The following is a 16,404-nucleotide window of genomic DNA, read 5'->3' on the forward strand; positions in this document are numbered from 1 at the left end:
AATTAAGAAGTCAGCCACTGTGATAGTCACTCCCATTTTAGAGAGAATAAGAAAGTGGGCATTCATGTGGGAGGAATATGGGTGGACAATGGGCAGATCTACTGGGAACACATGTAACTTACAAAATACTGTAAGTTACACATGAATGTGATGCTACATATTGGTGGACACTGTCTTTGCATGATCATTTCAGTTCTGGGAGAAATCTGGCAACATTAGCTTTTTCCCTAGAAAATTAAAGTAGGAGTTCTATACATGTGGAAACAAAAAGACAAAACAAAAAAAGAACTGTTTTACCTGTTTTGCCTTTTCCCCCAGGTGGCCCAGGTATACCTTTTTGTCCTTTGTCACCTGAACAGAAAAAATATATTTATATATACAATGTACATCTGACATGAAGTTATTTTACAGTTGAAATTCTTTCTGAAGCATTTAATTATCTTGAATAATACTCAACTATAAATACAGCAACTTTATACAAGGAAAGTAAACAAAAACAAGAGAAACAGGGAGCCTATATGGTTCTCCGAACAAGTGGCTGAAAAAAATAAAGGCAAAAGAGGATGCATTCAAGAAATACAGCAGAATATAAGAAGAAGATGACCTGGATTGGCCACCGTGAGAACGGGCTACTGGGCTTGATGGACCTTTGGTATGACCAAGTAAAGCTATTCTTATGTTCTTAAGATCGGAGAAAAGGTTGCCAGATTAAACTCAAAGAAGCAAAGAAAGAATTACGGGAAGTGTAAATATAGGCAGAAGAAAAAATGGCTAAAGATGTAAAGAATCACTCAGTCACAGTGCTCTAACTATAGAGTCAACTCCTACTTTCTTATTGATACTTTTTAATTTAACATACTATTCCACATGTAGAGGGGCTTAATCAAAACATACGTCTAAGTCCAATTTGTACTATGGCGCTAAATGGCCGTGGGCGCTGGATCAACGCATACGCTGACCGCTAATGTGTCTATAGGATAACATGCACGCATTAACGTTTAGCGCGTGTTTAGTGCGTGATAATATTTAGCATGCTCTAAAAAGCATAGCGCACCTTTGTAAAAGAGGGGATATATGTCTGAAATTTTTTTTTTTTTTTTGGCAAAAATCGTTTATCTGGACGTTCAGGCGGTTGATCATCCAGATCGCCAGTACATCTATCTTTATACCACATTTTCAACCAAAAATTTGTCCAAGTCCCAAATGTCCAGAACAAGACCATTTTGACATGGGCGGGACCAGCATTGTGATGGATTGGCCGCCCAGACATGGTAATAGAACAGTTGGACACCTTACAGGGCATGGCAGTGAACTTCACAAAAAGGGTACCAGATAAACATCTCACCGAAACTCCCTTATAGGTTATGGTGAGCATCCCCAAAACCCTCTATACTCACCTGTCTTCAACTCTAATAGACCTTATGGCTGCAGGTGGTACCTATATTGCAGTAGAGTAGGGTTTGGGGGAGGGGTTGTGGCCTCACATTTTCCACCATAAATATAGTGGATAGAGTGGATTATGGGCCTGAGTCCTCCTCTCTATGGTTCCCACCACCCAGGCTACTTAAGACAATTGTATGTAGCTCTATTAGGCTTTCCTATACCAGGTACTGATGTTCCGGAAACATGTATGTAGATTTTTATTCTTTGTGGGGGTGTGAGGGGTCAGTGATCTCTTGGGGATAGTATGGGGGGTCTTTACTTTGTCTCTGCAGTGGTTATCTGGTCACTTTGGATACCTTTTTGACACTTATTCCTGTTTTCACATTGTCTAACTCACAACATATAACTTTCATCCAGGAAGTCTCATAATACATTTGATTTTCCCTACAGGACGACTAAGTGTAGGTCAGGACGACTAAGTGGAGGCCACATCCTGCCTAAATACTGCCCTAACCATTCCTCCTGATATGATATGCCCCTTTCAGCTCTGGATGAACAGAGGCATTCAGAGGCCTAAAAAGTCCCTTGATGTGTCCAGAAATTTGATTTATTGGCACTTGGATGACCTGTCTTTTAGGTTGTCCAAGTGCTGACTTGGGCAGGGTTTTAGAAGTGTTTAAGGCTTGACTATGCATCGCTTAATGTGCACCATTCAGAAGCAGTACAAAAGACAAACACAGAGGAAAGGAAAAGCCTCAGAATTCTTACAGGAGTCACATAGAGAAAATTCTTCAAACTTCTGAGAAGAGGGCAACAGAATGAATAAGTCATAACTTTAAAAAAGCGCATTTGATTATTAGGGAGATACAATCACTAAAAGAAAGTAGAAGGTCTAGAATAATAACTAGAATGCGTATGAGGAAACAAGTGAAAGAGGACCATCATCTGGTAAGATTGGTGAGAGTAGACTTGTTGGGACTGAAAATAATTGATCTGGATTTGTTTGGGTTACGTTTAAGGTTATGGTGTGTTAGCCATTTTATGTAGGTGAGATTACTATTAATTTTGGCAATTTCTTGAGTGGTGCAGTTCCTTCCTCTGGATACTTTGTGGTAATAAAATCAATTTGGTAACTACCATGGCACAAACGTCTGATCTGACCTCACTAGGCTAGTGCCGAATAAGCTTATTTGCAATACCTTATCTGATGAAATACCTTTATAGTTGCTAAATATATCCATAGTTCAATGTAATGCAGTGAAGCACTTGATTCAGAAACATTTTAAAAGCTGGGTAGATCTAAACAGGTTATCACTAATCATGTGTTTCAGTTGCTTTGATCAGTTCCACAAAGACGGGATAAGTCACAGCATGAGAATGCCTGGGAGAAGAGGGCTTTTATTTTCATAATTTTGCTGCATTTAGTAAGCAGGACTGGCGACCTAATGTAAACTGTTGAAAAATAGTATGTAGAAAAAGCCCCCAACAAATCTACCAACAAAATAAAAAGAAAAAAGACCCCCCCCCCCCAGCAACTCTAATTAAATGCTCAGTTTGTTAACTCTTCTGCATAGTATTATAAATATATTCCCTACCTTTTGCACCTATGGGACCAATTTTTCCAATCATTCCCTGATCACCTGCATCAGCCAGGTCTCCTTTTTCTCCTGCAATGTAAAAGAAACGCATTATTCAAACTGCCAAAATGACTGGAGCCATCGTGTTCTGTTATTAAGATTTTGGAAGGACAAGGTTAGTCAGTTCAGATTTCAGACTGTCCAGTCTAATGCACTATGGTATTTGTACTTAGCCCTGCTTCTGCCTTGTGCAATCACCAGCGAAACTGGTATGATGTGTTGGGGTTGGAGAGTACGAGGAATATCTAAACCAGAGCTTTTAGGGGGGTCATCGTTTATGACCCATGATCTAGGTCAGTGGTCTCAAACTCAAACCCTTTGCAGGGCCACATTTTGGATTTGTAGGTACTTGGAGGGCCTCAGAAAAAATGGTGACAGGTCAAAAGCGCGCGACGACAAAGGCGCACCGACAACCCAGCGCAGACAACTGAGCGCAAGGTGGAAGCGCGCCGAAGAAAAACAGAATTTTAAAGGGCTCCGACGGGGGGTGTGTGGGGAACCCCCCCACTTTACTTAACAGAGATTGCGCCGGCATTGTGGGGAGTTTGGGGGGATGTAACCCCCCACATTATACTGAAAACTTCACTTTTTCCCTAAAAAAGAGGGAAAAAGTTAAGTTTCCAGTAAATGAGGGGGGTTACAATCCCCCAAATCCCCCCACAACACCGGCGCGATCTCTGTTAAGTAAAGTGTGGGGGGGGGTTTCCCCACCAACACCCCCTGTCGGAGCCCATTAAAATACTGGTTTTCTTCGGCACGCTTCCACCTTGCGCTCAGTTGTCTGCGCTGGGTTGTTGGCGCACCTTTGTCGTTGCGCGCTTTTGTCTATGAACCGAAAAAATTGTTAATGTCCTATTAAAGAAATCTTTCTTTTTGGCTAAGTCTTAATAATAATATTGTCATTTATAGCTAAAGACATATGATCAAGAAACTTTTATTTTACTTTTGTGATTGTGATAAACATACCGAGGGCCTCAAACTAGTACCTGGCGGGCCGCATGTGGCCCCCGGGCCGCGAGCTTGAGACCACTGATCTAGGTGAACCATCACGCCTTTGACCCGTGGCACATTTTCTTAGCTCCACATGCATATTTTTTATGCCATACTGTTTAAACGATCCATTGTCTGACCTTGACTTAAACCGTAGACAGCTCGAACAATTCAAGCAGGCTGCCCAGCCAAAAATCTGCTCACTGTTTGCAGTTTCAACCACTCTGAACATTTTCCAACATTCATAAGAACATAAGAACATAAGAACATAAGCAGTGCCTCCGCCGGGTCAGACCATAGGTCCATCTAGCCCAGCAGTCCGCTCCCGCGGCGGCCCAAACAGGTCATGACCTGTCTAAATCATCAGAAGGGGCCTCCATGCCACTTTGGTTTCCTGATGAGTCCTATCTTCCCATCAAAGTCCTAGCCCTCCGGTCTTGCACATGCACGACCTGGTTGGGTTTCTATACTTTCTCAGTATCCCACGATCCCTTTATCCCTCAGGAATCTGTCCAGTCTCTGTTTGAATCCCTGTACCGTACTCTGCCCGATCACTTCCTCCGGTAGCGCATTCCAAGTGTCCACGACCCTTTGGGTGAAGAAAAACTTCCTTGCATTTGTTTTGAACCTATCTCCCTTGAGTTTCTCCGAATGCCCCCTCGTACCTGTTGTCCCCTTCAGCCTGAAGAATCTGTCCCTATCCACCCTCTCTATGCCCCTCATGATCTTGAAGGTCTCTATCATATCACCCCTGAGCCTCCTTTTTTCCAGAGAGAAGAGCCCCAGCCTGTCCAACCTCTCAGCGTATGGGCAGTGTTCCAGCCCTCTTACCAGTTTCGTTGCTCTCCTTTGGACTCTCTCAAGTACCGCCATGTCTTTCTTGTGGTATGGCGACCAATATTGAACGCAGTATTCCAGATGAGGACGCACCATCGATCGATACAATGGCATGATGACTTCCCGCGTCCTGGTTGTTATGCCCCTCTTTATGATGCCCAGCATCCTGTTGGCTTTTTTCGAGGCCGCTGCGCACTGTGCAGATGGCTTCAGTGATGCATCCACCAGCACACCCAAGTCTCTCTCAAGACTGCTTTCTCCCAACAATGCCCCCCCCCATTTTGTAGTTGAACAACGGGTTCTTTTTCCCTATATGCATGACCTTACATTTTTTCATGTTAAAGCGCATTTGCCATTTGTTTGCCCAGTCTTCCAGCTTGTCTAGGTCCCTTTGCAGGTCCTCACACTCCTCCCTGGAGCTAACTCTGCTGCACAGTTTGGTATCGTCTGCAAATTTTATAACCTCGCACTTTGCCTCATTTTCCAGGTCATTGATAAATATGTTGAAGAGTAACGGCCCCAGCACCGATCCCTGTGGCACACCGCTCGTGACTCCCCGCCAGTCAGAAAATTGGCCCTTTACTCCGACCCTCTGCAGTCTACCCGACAACCAGTGCTCGATCCATCTGTGCACATCCCCTCCCACCCCGTGGTTCCACAGCTTCCTAAGCAGCCTTTCATGTGGAACCTTGTCGAAAGCCTTTTGGAAATCGAGGTAAATGATGTCGACGGGTTCCCCATTGTCCACCCGACTGCTTATTCCCTCAAAGAAGTACAGAAGGTTCGTTAAGCACGACCTTCCCTTATAGAATCCGTGCTGGCTTTTTCTCAGTAGGCCATTTCTCTCAATGTGCTCGCAAATGCTGTCCTTGATCATAGCTTCCACCATCTTCCCTATAATTGAAGTCAGGCTCACCGGCCTGTAGTTCCCGGGGTCACCCCTCGATCCCTTTTTGAAGATAGGTGTGACATTCGCCAATCTCCAGTCCTCTGGTACCTCTCCAGTTCTTAAGGATAGGTTGCAAACATGCTGGATTGTGTCCGCTATTTCTTGTCTTAGTTCCTTCAGAACCCTTGGGTGGATCCCGTCCAGACCCGGTGATTTGCCGCATTTTAACCTGTCTATCTGTTTGAGGACATCCTCCTTACTTACCTCTATGTGCTCCAATTTTTCAGCCTGTTCCCCACTCATGAGCTCCTCTGAGTCCGCATTTTATTTCGGAACAGAGCAATTTCAAATCACATTATACAAACTGTCCAATGCCCACGACTGAGATGGTTAATAGTTATTCTTACCACAGTGGTAAGTTTCTTTTGATTACGTTTCTGTGGGAAGCATGGGGTTTTTCAATTAGAAACTGATTTTGGAGTTTCACGATCTGAAACTGAGGGCTCCTTTTACTAAGGTGTGCTAGCATTTTTAGCGCGCGCTGCCCTCCCGCGCTATGCGTAAAAACTAATGCCAGCTCAATGGTGCCATTAGCATCTAGCGCGCGTGCTAACACCGCTAGCGCAGCTTAGTAAAAGGAGCCCTGAGTCTGTTGTTTCTTGACCTGAAACTAACCCCCTCTTCTATTAAACTGTGCTAGCAGTTTTTAGCGCAGAGAGCTGTGCTGAATGGCCCGTGCTGCTCCCAATAGTAATATGAGCATCGAGAACAGCGCGGGCCATTCGGCGCAGCTCCTCATGCTAGAAACTGTTGGCGCAGTTTAATAAAAGGGGCCCTAAGGGCTCCTTTTATGAAGGTGCGCTAGCATTTTTAGCGCACGTACCGGATTAGCGTGAGCTATAGCGTGCGTTAGCTGAAAAACTACCACCTGCTCAAGAGGAGGCAGTAGCGGCTAGCGCGTGGGGTATTTTAGCGTGTCCTATATTATTTAAACCTGTTTTTAAGTTTTTAATGGCTCTTTCTTGTCCTTCTAACTACCTCATTTAAGCCTCTGTAGAGCATATTTGATGTGATGTTCGATCTTGCAACAATGTAACGTGCTTGACTTATGAACAATGTACTCTTCTCCCTCCGTATTCGCGGTTTCGATTATTCGAGGTTTTTATCTTGCTGGCTCCTCCCCCCAAATTACATCAGCTTGCATAGAGAAATCGCTGATTCCAAGAGTTTACAGAGAAAATCGCTGAGTCCCAGCACTTTCTTCACCGTGTTTTGCCTCTCCTTCAGGAACAGGCCAGGTCTCCAACCATGTTATTTGCGGTTTCACCATATTCACGATGGTTTTTAATAGAAAACAGCGAATAACATATAAAAAAAGTTATATGATGGCCTCCTAGCCACTCAAGCAGCAAAAATAGACAATCAAATCGCCAACCTTCTGAGAACGACCCCAGATTACAAAACTTTCAGAAAAGAAATAAAGACTATACTTTTCAAAAATTCCCTGAAAAAGTCCTAACCTCTCAAGCTTCCTTCTTTCATCCCTCTAACCCCCCCCCCAAACTCCCAAATCAACCTGTTCTACTCTTTTTTCCCTAAAAAGGACCAGAAATTTTCCTTCTTTCATCCCTCTAACCTCCAGAACCCCCAAATCAACCTGCTCTACTCTTTTTTTCCCCAAAAAGGACCATAAATCTTCCTTCTTTCATCCCTCTAACCTCCCGAACCCCCAAATCAACCTGCTCTACTCTTTCCCCTCCAAAAGAGGACCAGAAATCTTCCTTCTTTCATCCCTCTAACTCCACGAACCCCCAAATCAACCTACTCTACTCCTTTTTCCCCAAAAAGGACCAGAAATCTTCCTTCTTTCATCCCTCTATCCCTCCGAACTCCCAAATCCACCTGCTCTACTATTTTTTCCCCCAAAAGGACCAGAAATCTTTTTTGTAAATCACCATCTTTAACTCTTTTGTAATCTTCCTTGAACTGCAAGGTAATGGCGGAATATAAATCCCTAATGTAATATAATGTAAATATGTGAAAAATTTTATTTCTGTACTCTTTTTTGATTTGATTCTCATTTTTGGTTTGTCATTTATCTCACAGGGTATGCATGTTTGATCATTCATGCTTTTCTCTAACACTACTGATTTTAAAATTATTGTTTTTATTTTTATTTATGCATTTATATTAAATGGCAGTTTTATAATTTATTCTAGGACTCCTGATGCAGGCACTCTAGCTACAAAAAAGTCTATGTTGAGTCCATGATTTACCAGAAGCCTCTATTTGACTGAACTGTTTCGTGTATGATTTTTATTGGTTTGAAGACCAGGCCTCTCTTTGTTCTTCTTCTTGGATCTTGCTGTGATTTTTGCAAAGGTGTCTGTCTCCTTTGTGGTTGTTGTTACAGTCATTCTTAAACATCTTGTATTTGCTATAAAATGTTATTTGGATTACATAGTAACATAGTAGATGACGGCAGATAAAGACCCGAATGGTCCATCCAGTCTGCCCAACCTGATTCAATTTAAATTTAAATTTAAATTTTTTTTATTTTTATTTTTTTGTAATTTTTCTTCTTAGCTATTTCTGGGCAAGAATCCAAAGCTTTACCCGGTACAGTGCTTGGGTTCCAACTGCCAAAATCTCTGTTAAGACTTACTCCAGCCCATCTACACCCTCCCAGCCATTGAAGCCCTCCCTGCCCATCCTCCACCAAACGGCCATACACAGACACAGACTGTGCAAGTCTGCCCAGTAACTGGCCTAGTTCAATATTTAATATTATTTTCTGATTCTAAATCTTCTGTGTTCATCCCACGCTTCTTTGAACTCAGTCACAGTTTTACTCTCCACTACCTCTCTCGGGAGCGCATTCCAGGCATCCATTACCCTCTCCGTAAAGTAGAATTTCCTAACATTGCCCCTGAATCTACCACCCCTCAACCTCAAATTATGTCCTCTGGTTTTACCATTTTCCTTTCTCTGGAAAAGATTTTGTTCTACGTTAATACCCTTCAAGTATTTGAACGTCTGAATCATATCTCCCCTGTCTCTCCTTTCCTCTAGGGTATTCATATTCAGGGCTTCCAGTCTCTCCTCATACGTCTTCTGGCACAAGCCTCCTATCATTTTCGTCGCCCTCCTCTGGACCGCCTCAAGTCTTCTTACGTCTTTCGACAGATATGGTCTCCAAAACTGAACACAATACTCCAAATGGGGTCTCACCAATGACCTGTACAGGGGCATCAACACCTTCTTCCTTCTACTGACTACGCCTCTCTTTATACAGCCCAGCATCCTTCTGGCAGCCGCCACTGCCTTGTCACACTGTTTTTTCGCCTTTAGATCTTCGGACACTATCACCCCAAGGTCCCTCTCCCCGTCCGTGCATATCAGCTTCTCTCCTCCCAGCATATACGGTTCCTTCCTATTATTAATCCCCAAATGCATTACTCTGCATTTCTTTGCATTGAATTTTAGTTGCCAGGCATTAGACCATTCCTCTAACTTTTGCAGATCCTTTTTCATATTTTCCACTCCCTCTTCGGTGTCTACTCTGTTACAAATCTTGGTATCATCTGCAAAAAGGCATACTTTTCCTTCTAACCCTTCAGCAATGTCACTCACATACATATTGAACAGGTTTGGCCCCAGCACCGAACCCTGAGGGACTCCACCAGTCACCTTTCCTTCCTTCGAGCGACTTCCATTAACCACCACCCTCTGGCGTCTGTCTGACAGCCAGTTTCTGATCCAGTTCACCACTTTGGGTCCTAACTTCAGCCCTTCAAGTTTGTTCAACAGCCTCCTATGAGGAACTGTATCAAAGGCTTTGCTGAAATCCAAGTAAATTACATCTAGCATATGTCCTCGATCCAGGTGTCTGGTCACCCAATCAAAAAATTCAATCAGGTTCATTTGGCACGATTTACCTTTTGTAAAGCCATGTTGCCTCGGATCCTGTAACCCATTAGATTCAAGGAAGTACACTATCCTTTCTTTCAGCAACACTTCCATTATTTTTCCAACAACTGAAGTGAGGCTCACCGGCCTGTAGTTTCCTGCTTCATCCCTGTGACCACTTTTATGAATAGGGACCACATCCGCTCTCCTCCAATCCCCAGGAATCACTCCCGTCTCCAGAGATTTGTTGAACAAGTCTTTAATAGGACTCGCCAGAACCTCTCTGAGCTCCCTTAGTATCCTGGGATGGATCCCGTCTGGTCCCATCGCTTTGTCCACCTTCAGTTTTTCAAGTTGCTCATAAACACCCTCCTCCGTGAACGGCGCAGTATCTACTCCATTTTCTCGTGTAACTTTGCCAGACAATCTCGGTCCTTCTCCAGGATTTTCTTCTGTGAACACAGAACAGAAGTATTTGTTTAGCACATTTGCTTTCTCCTCATCACTCTCCACATATTTGTTCCCAGCATCTTTTAGCCTAGCAATTCCATTTTTTATCTTCCTCCTTTCACTAATATATCTGAAAAAATTTTTATCTCCCTTTTTTACATTTTTAGCCATTTGTTCTTCCACCTGTGCCTTCGCCAAACGTATCTCTCTCTTGGCTTCTTTCAGTTTCACCCTGTAGTCCTTTCTGCTCTCCTCTTCTTGGGTTTTTTTATATTTCATGAACGCCAACTCTTTCGCCTTTATTTTCTCAGCCACTAGGTTGGAGAACCATATCGGCTTCCTTTTTCTCTTGTTTTTATTGATTTTCTTCACATAAAGGTCCGTAGCCATTTTTATCGCTCCTTTCAGCTTAGACCACTGTCTTTCCACTTCTCTTATGTCCTCCCATCCTAACAGCTCTTTCTTCAGGTACTTTCCCATTGCATTAAAGTCCGTACGTTTGAAATCTAGGACTTTAAGTATCGTGCGGCCGCTCTCCACTTTAGCCGTTATATCAAACCAAACCGTTTGATGATCGCTACTACCCAGGTGAGCACCCACTCGAACATTAGAGGTACTCTCTCCATTTGTGAGGACCAGATCCAATATCGCTTTTTCCCTTGTGGGTTCCGTCACCATTTGTCTGAGCAGAGCCTCTTGAAAGGCATACACAATCTCCCTACTTCTTTCCGATTCCCCAGACGGAACATTCCAGTCCGCATCCGGCAGGTTGAAATCTTCCAACAACAGAACCTCCTCTTTCCTTCCAAACTTTTGGATATCCACTATCAGATCCTTATCAATTTGCTGCGATTGAGTCGGAGGTCTGTAGACTACACCCACGTAGATAGAAGTTCCATCTTCTCTTTTCAGAGCAATCCATATCGCTTCTTCCTCTCCCCAGGTCCCTTGCATTTCGGTCGCTTGGATATTGATCTTTACATAGAGAGCTACTCCTCCACCTTTATGACCATCTCTGTCCTTCCTAAAAAGATTATATCCCGGTATGTTTGCATCCCATCCATGTGATTCACTGAACCATGTCTCTGTGATAGCAACAATATCTAGATCTGCCTCTAATATCAGGGCTTGCAGATCATGAACTTTGTTGCTTAGACTGCAAGCATTTGTGGTCATCGCTTTCCAGCTATTTTTCAGCGATAATCTCCTTTTTCGTATGGATTTTTGTGTCGTTTCACTTTCCGTTGCAATACTAAGAAATGAGTTGCTGATATTGCTTATGTTGCAACCTTTACTACTATCACATCTTTTCTTTTGCCGGGGGTGGTCTCTATAATTGTCCTTCGTACATACACCACCCCCACCTTCTAGTTTAAATGCCTAGAAAAATATTGTCTAAATTTCTCTGCAAGGTTTCTTTTTCCTGCTGTAGTAATATGTAGCCCATCAGTGCAATATAGCTTCTTGTCCTTCCATGTATTTCCCCATCCTCCTATGTACCTGAAGCCTTCTTGATGACACCAGGCTCTGAGCCATCTATTAAAGTCCTCTGTGTTTTTCACTCTTTGCTCTCCCTTTCCATATGCAGGCAGTATTTCAGAAAAAGCTAAAGTCTTTACAAAAGGTTTCACGCCCTCACCAAGCTCCCGAAAAGCTTTCTGTGCTGCAAGTGTGGAGTTGTTGGCCAGGTCATTTGTTCCCAGATGGATAACAACATCAGTGTTAAAATCCTTAGTTTCTTCCTTAATTATAGTCAGTATTTGCCTGGAACTCCTGGTAGCTGAGGATCCTGGAAGACATTTCACTATTTTGGTTTCCTCGTCTTGTGTTCCAAGGTTAATGCCTCTGATGATGGAATCCCCCAACAGTAATAGTTTTCTGTTTTTGGCTTTTTTATTTGTACTTAGGGTGCGCCTGTTCTCTTGAGTTACCTTCATTGGTTCCAGTCCTACCTCCCTTCTGTTTTCCTGAGTATCGCAGTGCACTAGTGGAGCGAAGGAATTCTGTAGAGGTAATATTAGTGAAGGTGGATGTTTCTGTGTTACATGTCGCAGTCTTCCTGAGCCTACTGTGACCCATTTATTCCTGGGCTGTTTTATTCTTTGAGGTAGAGGTGGTAAGTTGGTATGATTTTGTGGAGTGATGGAAGCTGCTTTAATTGTATTCAATTCCTGTTTAAGTTTGCAGAGCTCCTCCTTAATACTGGCAAGTTGAAGACAGATGGGGCAAGCTTTAAGCCTCCAAATAGTATGTTTTGGAATTAAAGCACCGCTATATCTCCTCTCTCATTTTGAATGGTACCGTTCAACTAGGCCTACTCAGCGTACTGGTTTATTTACTTTTCCTAATCCCAAAAATTGCCGTTATAAAAAATATTTTGATCGATATTTGGCTTATCAAGCAGGTAAAGTTCAAGTATGGTTAAATGACCTGATTCAACAATCTGCATCTTATTGCACCTTTAGAAAATTTGTTAAAAAATTTTGTTACTTGATTATGACTATGGGCTCCTTTTACTAAAGAGCGCTAGCGTTTTTAGCGCACGCTGAAGATTACCACACGCAAAACTGCGTGATAGATGAAAATACTAATGCAAGCTCTATGGAGGCGTTAGCGTCTAGTGCGCACGGCATTGTAGCGTGTGCTACTCCACGCATTAATACCCTAACACACCTTAGTAAAAGGAGCCCTATGTCCTAGTTTCTTATTGTATTTTTTACTATTGAAATATTGTACTGCTTTTCTGTAAGCTTTGTGTCATCACTGGAATGTCCAGTCCTTTTTATTCTGTGAACTGCCTAGAACTTTTTGGGTGTTGGCGGTATAGAAAAATAAAGTTATTATTATTACTACTAACATTAGAATTCTGATCAACAATGTGAGGTCGGAATGGTCACGTGTATGTCATAACATGTAAACATAGAATTAAACTTAATTGATCGGCCAATCATCCTAGAGATAAGTAAGTAGGCCTAAATAATTCTGTAGATTTTTTTTTCCATTTTATTACATTACAGTATACTGAAATTGGAAGAGAAAACATTATTTTCAACATTATATTAAAATGTTGAACTGCTACAGATAAATTTTATTTACATGACCCATCCAATATTGTTGACCCATTTGACCCATTCTCAGCTCTGATCCAAACTTCAAAACTTGTCATAAGACTCTCTCTAATAATTGAGTCATTGTAGCCTAAAAAAACATTAAGCAGTTTGCAGAAGAGGGGAGACACCACGGATGGTCTATGAGCAGGGGAAAGGAATGAGAACAGGGGGTAAAGACCACAATAGAATAAGATCCATGGTATCAAGAAGTCAGACAAAACTGGTGTAAACTGTTAACAGGCTCTTTATTTTTCCAATATTTTTATTTATTCAATTTTCTATACTGTTCTCCTAGGGGAGCTCAGAATGGTTTACATGAATTTATTCAGCTACTCAAGCATTTTCCCAATCTGTCCCAGTGGGCTCACAATCTTTCTAATGTACCTGGGGCAATGGGGGGATTAGGTGACTTTCCCAGGGTCACAAGGAGGTGTGGGTTTAAACCTACAATTAAAGAATGACACGGGGACAAATTTTTCCCTGTCCCTGCGGGAACTCATTTTCCCGTCCCGTCGAGTTCTTTTCCTGTCCCTGCCCCATTCCTGCAAACTCTGTCCTCATCTACACAAGCCTCAAACACTTTAAAAATCATAAGTGTTCAAGGCTTGTACAGTTAAGGCAGAGCTTACAGGAACGGGACAGGGTCATCGACAAAACTCGCGGGGATGAGATGGGGAAATTGAGTTCCTGCAGAGACGGAGACAAATTTGTCTCTGTGTCATTTTCTACCCACAACCGCAGGGATCTGTGGCTGTAGCTTTAACTATTGTGCCACACTCTCCCCCCCCTGGTTCACTCTTAGACTTGCCCACAATCACCCAGTCACTCAAATATACCAACGCTGTAACTTGGTATATGTTCTTCCATCACTCTTATTTGGTTCATAGTCATTCGCACGCGGGACTTCGGTGCACTGACATTGCAGCGCAGACAAATCGGCGCAAGACCCTAGTGTGCCACCTAAAAAGTTACTTTTAAAGAGCTCCGACGTGGAGTGTAAGTGGGGAACCCCCCCAGTTTACTTCATACTCTGTGCTGCCGTTGGGGGGGGCTTGGAACTCTCCATTATAGAGTAAACTTAACTTTTTCCCAATTTTTTAGGAAAAAGTTAAGTTTTCTCTATAATGTGGGGGGGTTGCACTCCCCACACCCCACCCAATGGCAGCGCGAAGAATATGAAGTAAAGTGGGGGGTTCCCCCCCCCTGTCAGAGCTCTTTAAAAGTAACTTTTTAGGTGGCGTGCTGGGGGTCATGTGCTGATTTGTCTGCGCACTGAAGTCTCGTGCACTTTTGTCCCGTCACCTTCTTATTTTACCATTGGACATTAAAGTCTCCCTGCACAATTAGCCTAGTGAAATCCAAGGCCATTTCTGTCATCAGTCCCAGCACCTCCTCAGAACCTCCAAAGATTCTCTGCTAGAGGCACAGCACATCACCAAAATACTCAATATCCTCCCCTTATCATCAACAAACCAATTAACATTTCATCCCCTTTATCTCCCCTACAGTTTCTTCTCAAAACTCTTCCTCCCTTCCCATCTCTCCATGCCACATACAATATCCCAAACCTTGTTGGACATAATTGAGACATAACTTGAGCTGTGTCTTCTAACCAAGATTCTGTCACCAATAAAACAGCAAGTTGTTCTTCTAAAATCATACATCTATAATGTCCATATTGCCATTTTGAAACACTGTTTTTAGACAGTTTTCTATTAGAGAGTTGTGCGGGGACAGAAATCAAGCCTGTCCCCGCCCATCCCCAATGGAATCAAACCCGTCCCCGCTGGAATCGAATCCATTCCCGCCCGTCCCCACAAGTAATTGACTCCGTACCCAACTGTCCTTATAAACTTCAGAAGTAGTTATTTCATTTAATTGTGCTACTGAATTAAAGGATCTGGTAGAGACCCATTTACAAATAAGCAAAGACACTTTATTAATTTGGAAATATTAATTGGGAAGAATGCATACTTTGTAAAATGAACCTAATGTAAATATAAAATATAAAGTCCTCAGCTGACATATCTTGGGGATCCTCATCCAGCTGATGAGGATCCCCAAGATATGTCAGCTGAGGAGTTCCGCTGCAGGTGACCAGCGGTCCATTTTGCCAAGCTTGGCAGGCAGCAGTAGCGTCCCTGAATCACAGATGCTGGCACCTCAGTGGCTCGGGGATGCTGCCAGCGACTGCTGCGCTTGGCGGAGGGGAGTTCTAGTTGTCTTTGGAGGAGGTCCTCAGCTGGCGGTGCTGCAAGATACTTCCTTAAATCACATTAGAAAGGATAAAAATAGGAATACTAAAAGATAGATATGATAGACCGTGAAGTTGGATCAATGAGGATTGCAGCCTGATGAGGATTAAGCTACCTGATGGGCAGTCTGAAGATCCTTGATTCCTAACTTATCCCTCTTGCCATAAATGCTAAACTAAACTGAACTAAAACTTAACCAAGTTTCCAAGTTTCCAAGTTTAATAATATATTTGATTGATCGCTTTTTCAATTTCAAAGCGATTAACACATGTTTAAAATTACAATATATATAAAAAAAAAAAAGATTAACAAAAAACAAACAAACAAGACAAAACAATTTAATTACAGGACTAATTGGAAACATTAGGGTAAGTAGGGGGAGAAATTACAATATATTTGAGCAGAATAAAAAAAAACAAATAAGGGAAAACACATATGGGTGGGATAAGAGGGGAAAAGATTGAAAATTAAACATTATATACCGGGTCTTCAACCAAAGGAAGCTCGACGCGGTTAACAATAAATTAAAAAAAATAAAGTAAACTGAAATACAAGAGAGTTGGGGCTCCTTTTATCAAGCCGCGCTAGCGGGGTTAACGCGCGCGACTTTTCATCACGCGTTAACCCCCGGGCTGGCCTAAAAACTACTGCCTGATCATGGGAGGCGTTAGCGGCTAGCGCGGCTTGATAAAAAGGAGCCCTTAGTTTTCAAAATGTTTAGCAAATAGAAAAGTTTTTAGAAGTTTACGGAAGAGTTGGGAGGAAATGGGACACCTCAAAATTAGGGGAAGTTCATTCCATAGTTGGGGAAATTTAAATGCCAGAGAGCTGCTAAAATTCTTAACTCCTTGAATTCCTTTCCTAGAAGGAAGAGAGAGTTTAAATCGGCGAATGCCTCTCGCATATGAAAATCTATAAACATTCCATAGCAGAGGAACAAGAGG

General features: G+C 42.6%; 1 protein-coding gene across 1 annotated transcript in view; it reads right to left on the reverse strand.

Annotated features, from left to right (window-relative positions):
• COLEC10 (collectin subfamily member 10) overlaps nucleotides 1-16,404 on the reverse strand; it is a 65,695-nt gene that overhangs the window by 17,959 nt on the left and 31,332 nt on the right. Inside the window, exons 3-4 of the mRNA XM_033930054.1 lie at nucleotides 2,979-3,050; nucleotides 298-351 (exon numbers count right to left, since the gene is read on the reverse strand). Of these exons, the coding sequence (XP_033785945.1) occupies nucleotides 298-351; nucleotides 2,979-3,050 (126 nt within the window). The remainder of the gene's footprint in view (nucleotides 1-297; nucleotides 352-2,978; nucleotides 3,051-16,404) is intronic.

The sequence above is a fragment of the Geotrypetes seraphini genome, chromosome 2 (assembly GCF_902459505.1).
Source record: "Geotrypetes seraphini chromosome 2, aGeoSer1.1, whole genome shotgun sequence".
Taxonomy (NCBI): Eukaryota; Metazoa; Chordata; class Amphibia; order Gymnophiona; family Dermophiidae; genus Geotrypetes; species Geotrypetes seraphini.